We start from the raw sequence: 7,774 nt of genomic DNA on the forward strand, positions 1-7,774 counted from the left end.
GGGGTAGGGAGTGGGGACATCCACATGGAGACAGGGCAGTGAGGAGGTGGTATGGGAAGTGGAGCAGTAGGAGGGGGAGGGGGAGGACAAAATATGGAGTGTAAAATAAATAAAGTCAAAAAATTTTTAAAAAAGAAGATCATCTGTTTCCAATTTTCTGCCGTACAGAATCAAACTCATTTTATTTCCCAGTTCACAGCAATCTCAGGACGGCCAGAATCTTGGGCTTGTGGTTGCCATGGCATGGACTTCTATTTACATATTGGTTTGTTTCTTAGCAACAGATAAAGACCTTGGGGTGAGGGTCTGAGCAAGGCTATTCCATTCTGCTCTCTGGAGCTGTAGTGTTATCTCATTCTCACAAGGAGAATTTTAAAAGGGAAAGTTTTAGGGGAAGGTCTGGTGGGTGGGGTCGGGGAGCAGAGAGGGTTTACTAGGGGTTGTGGTGGGTGGGGTCGGGGAGCAGAGAGGGTTTACTAGGGGTTGTTAGGGTCCTTGAACAAGAAGGTTTGCCTTGTGCACATCTAGGGAGAGCACAGGTGTGCCTCTTTCTTCCTGGAGGAACACCCAGAGCCTCGACCTTGGGCACAGGAACTTTTAGATTGGCAAATGTGGTACTACCCTTGTTTCTGGCCAGGAACTGACTGATTTCATTGATTTACCAAGTTTAACTTGGGGGAAATTTAAGAAGAAAGGAGAATGAAAAAAAGGAAAAGCTGTTATTCTGAAGGGCGGCAGGAGAGAAGACTGGCAGCAGGATCTGGAGTGAACTCAGTTCCCCCGTCAGGTCAAGGGGTAGCTAAGCTGTAAGACTCCCCTCTGCCTGGCCCTGCTGCAGGGTCTTACTGAAGCTTGAGCGCCTTCTGAGCCCCAGCAGCCCAGAAAAAAAAAGCAGTGCCTTCAGGTAACGGGGTGCAGGACTTGCTGGGGGACCTTCTAGAAATCTGCCTTTGCCTGGCCAGCCCTAGTTCACAACCGCTACACACTGCCTGAGTGGTGGTAGATTCTGCCTCTACTGTACACAGCTGCCACTTCTGGAAGGTATAGGAGTTACAGGTGGCTCTGTCGCAACCCCCAAATCAAAAACAGCATCTCTGTCTAAATTGATCTATTTATCTTTATGTTTCAAAATTGTTGACTGCATGATAGATACTCTCCTATTACTAACTTGGCAATATCTATTTTCTAATGACCTGGAATTTTCTTGCATAACATAAATCCACTTTCGAATTCTGGGGCATGTGTCCCTCTCTTTGACCTTGAATATTCTTTGACTAGACTGTTTCAGGATGAAAATATTGTAACTTATCATGTCGATCTAAAAGTGGTTGGAAGCCAGGCATTCAGCCACAAACCTAATACTCCGAAGGGTAAGTAAGGCAGGAAGATATGGAGTTGCAGGCCAGCTTTGGCTACAAAATAACACCTTGTCAAAGCCACATCAGAAATAACAAAAGAAAAAAATATTGTATTAACCTTTCTTTTTTGTTCCATGTAGCAAGTGTATAATCTCTAAAGTGTCTTGTATTTAAGCTAAAATGAAAATGTTGAACATCCAACAAATCTGTTCCTGTATTTCTGAAATTGAAATATCAAAAACAGAACTAATATTTCACCAATATGGCACATTTGTACATACTGAAAATCTAAAATTATTAAAACTCCAAGACTTTAGAAATTGGATATACAGGTTTTTATATATTTTTTAGACATTTTCTTTATTTACATTTCAAATGTTATCCCCTTTCCTAGTTTCCCCTCCAAAAATCCCCTATTCCCTCCCCCTCCCCCTGCTCCCCAACCCACCCACTCCCATTCCTGGTCCTGGCATCCCCCTATACTGGGGCATAGAGCCTTCACAGGACCGAGGGCCTCTCCTCCCATTGATGACCAACTAGGCCTGGATACACAAGTTTTATCTTGATTTCAATAATATAAAATATATATTTAATACATTGAATGTAAATTTCATATGTGCCATTTCTATTTTTTTTATTTTTAGATTAATTGTAAGTTAAGTTTAATCACAAGACAATACCATGTATGGGCAAAAGAAGAGCCATTTGTATCTCTGGATGGAACACTATGGGTATGACATGTAAGTGACTCCACCCAATGTACTGTGTCTCAGTCTGCATAAACAGAATCAGGAATGTATGTGCACCTCAATTTATGTATTTATTTATTTATTTAATGTATTCATTCATTTTACATCCCAATCACAGCCCCCCCCCCCCAGTCCCTCGTCTCCTCCCAGTCCCACCCTTATAGGTCCATTCCTCCATTACCCTCTTTCCTTTCTCCTCAGAAAAAGGGAAGCCCTGCCTCCTTTGGTACCACCTAGCCCCGGGACATCCAGTTGTAGCAGGACTAAGTGCATCCTCTCCCACTCAGCCTCCCAAAGACAGTTCACAAAGGGGAAGCGGATCTGACAGCAAGCAACAGAGTCAGAAACAGTCCCGGTCCAATTGTTAAGGGACCCACACAAAGACGAAGCTGCACATCTGCTACAAATGTGTAAGGGGTTTAGGTCCAGTCCTGCATGCTCTTTGGTGGGTGATTCAGTCTTGTTGAGCCCCCATGGGCCCAGGTTAGTTGACTCTGTAGGTCTTGTGATGTCCTTGACCCTGCTAGCTTACTAAATTCTGTCCCAACTTTCCCACAAGACTCCCTGAGCTCCACCTGATGTTTGGCTGTGGATCTCTGCATCTGTCTCCATATGCTACTGGATGAAGCATCTCAGGAGACAGTTATGCTGGGCTCCTAGACAGGAGTGTCTAGCATACCAGGAGTGTCATTAATAGGGTCAGGGGTTGGCTTTCTCCCATGAGGTGGACCTGAAATTGGGCCAGTCATTGGTTGGCCATTCCCTCAATTTCTGTTCCATCTTTATCCCTGCACCTCTTTTAGGCAGGACAAATTTTTGAGTTGAAGGTTTTGTGGGTCAGTTGATGTCTCCCTCCCTGCACTGGAAGTCCTGTCTATCTCCAGGAGGTGACCACTTCAGTCTCTCACTAGTAGAACTGTCAGCTAGGGTCATCCAACCATAGACTCCTTGGATCATTTCCCACTCTCAGGTAGTCCCAGAGATGCCCCTCACTGATTTCTGTTCTCACTCCCAGCCTCTCCAGCCCCACCTCTCCCCACACCTGATCCCCATCCCTGTTCCCCTCCTCCCCTCTCCTCCTCTTCCGTCCAGTTTCCCTCATCCATCTACCTTCTATGACTATCTGATTCCCCTTCTGAGTGAGATTCACAAATCCTCACTTGGTCTCTCTTTATTACTTACTTTCTTTGGGTCTGTGGATTGTAGCATGGTTATCCTGTACCTTATGATTAATGTCCATTTATGAGTACCTACCATGGATGTCTTTCTGGGTCTGGGTTTCCTCACTCAGGATGATCTTTTATAGTTCCATCCAGTTGCCTACAAATTTCATGATGTGTTTGTTTTTAATCGCTGAATAGTATTCCACTGTGTAGATGTATCATATTTTCTTTATCCATTTTTCAGTTGAGGGACATCTATGTTGTTTCCAGTTTTTAGCTTTTACTAAGAAAGCTTATCAACATAGTTGAACAAGTGTGTTTGTGGGATGGTGGAACATCTTTTGAATATATGCTCAGGAGTGGTATAGCTGGATCTTGAGGTAAAACTATTCCCAATTTTCTGAGAAACTGCCAAATTGATTTCCAAAGTGGTTGTACAAGTTTGCACTCCCACCAGCAATGGAGGAGTGTTCCCTCTTGCTCAACATCCTTGCCAGCATGAGCTGTCACTTGAGTTTTTTAATCTTAGCCATTCTAACAGGTGTAAGGTGGAATCTCAGAGTCCTTTTGATTTGCATTTCCTGATGACTAATGACATTGAACATTTATTTCTTTAGCTGCTTCTGGGACATTAGAGATTCCTCTATTGAGAATTTTGTTTAGCTCTGTACCCCATTTTTAAATTTGGTTATTTGGTTTGATGGTGTTCAATTTCTTAAGTTCTTTATATATTTTGGATATTAGTCCTCTGTCAGATATAGGGTTGGTAAAGATCTTTTTCCATTCTGTAGGCTGCTGTTTTGTCCTATAGATGGTGTCCTCAGCCTTGCAAAAAGCTTTTCAGTTTCATGAGGTCCCATTTGTTAATTGTTGATCTTAGTGCCTGAGCTATTGGTGTTTTGGAATTTGTCTCCTGTATCAATATGTTCAAGGCAGTTCCCAACTTTCTCTTCTAATAGATTTAGTGTGTCCGGTTTTATATTTAGGTCTTTGATTCAATTGGACTTGAGTTTTGTGCAGAGTGAGAGACTGGTCTATTTGCATTATTTTACTGGTAGACGTCCAGTTAGACCAGCACCATTTGTTGAAGATGCTTTCTTTTTTCCATTGTATGCTTTTGGCTTCTTTGTCAAAAATCAAATGTCTGTAGGTGTGTGGGTTTGTATATGAGTCTTCAATTTGATTCCCTTGATCAACCTGTCTGTTTTTATGCCAATACCATGTGGACTTTATTACTATGGTTCTGCGGTACAGCGTGAAATCAGGGATGGTAATACCTCCAGAAGTTTTATTGTAGAGGATTGTTTTAGCCACCCTGGGTTTTTTTGTTTTTCCATATGAAGTTGAGAATTGTTCTTTCAAGGTCTGAAAAGAATTGTGTTGGAAATTTGGTGGGAATTGCATTGAATCTGTAGATTGCTTCTGGTAAGATGGCCATTTGTTCAGTGTTAATCCTACTGATTCATGAGCATGGGAGATCTTTTCATCTTCTAATATCTTCTCCAGTTTCTTTCTTCAGAGACTCGAAGTTCTTGTCATATAGTTCTTTCACTTGCTTGGTTAAAATTACACCAAGATATTTTATAGTATTTGTGGCTATTGTAAAATGTGTAGTTTTCCTAATTTCTTTCTCAGCCTGGTTATTGTTTATATAAAGAATGGCTACTGAGTTTTGGGGTTAATTTTGTATCCAGCTTCTTGGCTGAAGGTATTTATCAGCTATAGAAGTTCTCTGGCAGAGTTTTTAAGTCACTTACATATACTATCATTTGCAAATAGCAATACTTTGCCTTCTTCCTTTCCAATTTGTATCCCTTGATCTCCTTTAGTTGCCTTATTGCTCTAGCTAGAACTTCAAGTATTATTTTGAATTCACAGCCATATAACACTTATTCCAACATCTTTAAAAGATAAATGTGTGTGCATGCATGCACACATACACAGCAATGCATGAACATATGTCACAGAATATGCGACAGCCTGGTCGAGTCAGTTCTTATTTCCCACCTCACGAGTTCTGAGGATTGAATTTACACTGCCATGCTTCTGTGGCACGTGCCTTCACCCACACAGCCATCCTGCCAGCCCCATCATCTTTCTGTTTTGTCATACGTAAGTGTATTTTTCATATTTATTAAACAATTTTGTTTCTTTATATATTGTTCCAAGTACTATACTATATCTTGTCTCAGTAGTTATATTTCTCAAGTACCCAATTACGTTGACTTGTAAGTTCATATTCCTTTGAACTGTCAACTGCTCTGTCTGACGACCTATATTGGGGAAGAGCCGAAGGCCTACCTGGGATGTTTACAGTCTGCCACTATTGTGCAGTATGAAGATGTCTTGGGCCAGGTGGCACACACCTTTAATCCCAGCACCTGGGAGACAAAGGCAGGCAGATTTCTGAGTTTGAGGCCAGCCTGGTCTACAGAATGAGTTCCAGGACAGCCAGGGCAACACAGAGAAACCCTGTCTCAGAAAAATCGAAGGAAAAGAAAGAAAGAAAGAAAGAAAGAAAGAAAGAAAGAAAGAAAGAAAGAAAGAAAGAAAGAAAGAAAGAAAGAGAAGAAAGAAAGAAAGAAAGAAAATGTCTTGGTTTAGGTGAGGAATTACAAAGTCACCCTTGTTGAACACCAATACTGAAGTGCCTTTCTTTATTTTAGTTTAGCATAAAGCAGAGGTAGAGAGCAGAGAGTTCCAGAACCTAGGAAACACTGTAAGCTGGCAATTGCTTGGGCTGGGCTACATCCCCTTCGAGCTCCTGGGAATAGGAGCATCAGAGGGGACAATCTTCAGAGGTTGTCCCCTGTGCTTTGGAGATGGTGGGGCTAAGAGAGCAAAGACCCAGTGACTGGTCTTGGGCTTTCTCTGAGGTGTAGGCTTGTTTATTCTACCTTAATCCTACCTGAGCAGTCCTGCTGGTACCTGAGAAAAGGTTCTAATGGTCTCCAACCAGGGTGAGAACATGAAGATATCGGTCTCTGCTTACCCCCAGATAGTCTTTGACAGTCCTTCTCTCCTGGGTATCATACGTGTCCCTGCAAGGCTCTCCTTGGTCTGTTTTTCTATTATTTGTTTCTTTTCTTCTTTTGTTTCTCTTTTTGTTTTCTGAGACAGGGACTCGTAGTTTAGGCTCAGCTCCATGTTGATCAGTAGCCACATATGAATCTGATCTCTAACTTCCTACCCCTACCTCACAAGTTCTAGGATCAGTCTCGGGATCAGGCGCGCGCTATCATGATCACCTTTGCTGTTATTTCTTAAAATGTGTGTTTCTAGTCTGTTTCTGGAGTGTGTGGTGGAGAGTGCCTCGTGTTGGACTCCTCCTTTCCCCATAAAAAGAATGCATGATTTCTCAGGTTATCATAAAGAGAAATTATTTTGATATTCAGAATAGTGTGTATGTGTGTGTGTGTGTGTGTGTGTGTGGCTTAGAGACAGGGCTTCCACAACTAGTCAGACTGGCTTTTAACTGAAGGTCCTCCTGACTCAGTCCCCCAAGAGCTAGGCATACCGGTATGTGCCACCACGCTTACGTTGTGGCATAATAAGTAATAGAAGGCAAGATGTCTAAAACCCAGTTGTATTCGTGAAATGATGAACAATCGGGCATGATCTTATTAATTTGACCCTTGAAAGATGTGTCTTATGTGTGTCAAAATCTACAGAGGGGACACTAATTTTATAAAGAGATCAAACCACCCCCAAACCAGCTTTTGACTGTGGGATGTTTTGATTGTGTATTCTACCATTGGGCTACATCTCCTGCCCAGACAAAAGCTTTCAAATGCAATTTAGAATATCTTTAACTTTTTTTTTTTTCCTGAAAAAGGTGACCAGGAACTTCCCTTGATAGTGTGATGTTTGCTGCTCTGGCATTTTCTTGTTCTGTTTTCCTCCATCAGTGTTTCATGGATACATCTCCTTATCGCCACACTCACGGGTCTATCTTGCCTTTACTAAGCTGATCTAGAGTTTTTGAATGACAACAAATGGGGAACAAAACAGGGAACCAAATGGGGAACCATGATTGTTATGTTTAGATTCCCCATCCTCTCTTCAGTGATCTGCACATGTGTGCAACACACAGAGGTTGCCACTGCAGGGCTCCTGATTCTGAATTCTGGGTCTCTTCCTTCAGTTCTTCTCTAATTCCTTGTGACTTTTACTTCTTGTCCCCTGAAATCCTAAAGGAAGAAAATTTGATTGCCTTGTAAAATATTTGACTTGACTTTCTCCTGTGTTCTCTACTTCTTGGCAGGCCTGCAGATATTTCCAAGATATATTCTCAACCCTTCAGAAAAATGGACAATGCGTGAGTTGGCAAGACCGATCTGAGTTTTAATGCATTTTGGGAACATAAATGGCACTAATTGGGTTTTTTAAAGACAAAAAGCACCAGTATGTAACTAACTTTCTTTCTTTCTTTCTTTCTTTCTTTCTTTCTTTCTTTCTTTCTTTCTCTCTTTCTTTCTCTCTCTCTCTCTCTCTCTCTCTCTCT

The 7,774-nt window shown here is 41.8% G+C and overlaps 1 protein-coding gene across 1 annotated transcript in view; it reads left to right on the top strand.

The window, feature by feature from the left end:
* The first annotated feature begins 2,039 nt into the window (after positions 1–2,039).
* LOC110336731 (phosphatidylinositol 3,4,5-trisphosphate 3-phosphatase TPTE2-like) overlaps positions 2,040–7,774 on the top strand; it is a 94,745-nt gene continuing 89,010 nt past the window's right edge. The window contains exons 1-2 of the mRNA XM_029531927.1: positions 2,040–2,098; positions 7,535–7,588. Of these exons, the coding sequence (XP_029387787.1) occupies positions 2,040–2,098; positions 7,535–7,588 (113 nt within the window). The remainder of the gene's footprint in view (positions 2,099–7,534; positions 7,589–7,774) is intronic.

The sequence above is a fragment of the Mus pahari genome, chromosome 19 (genome assembly GCF_900095145.1).
Source record: "Mus pahari chromosome 19, PAHARI_EIJ_v1.1, whole genome shotgun sequence".
NCBI classification, from domain to species: Eukaryota; Metazoa; Chordata; class Mammalia; order Rodentia; family Muridae; genus Mus; species Mus pahari.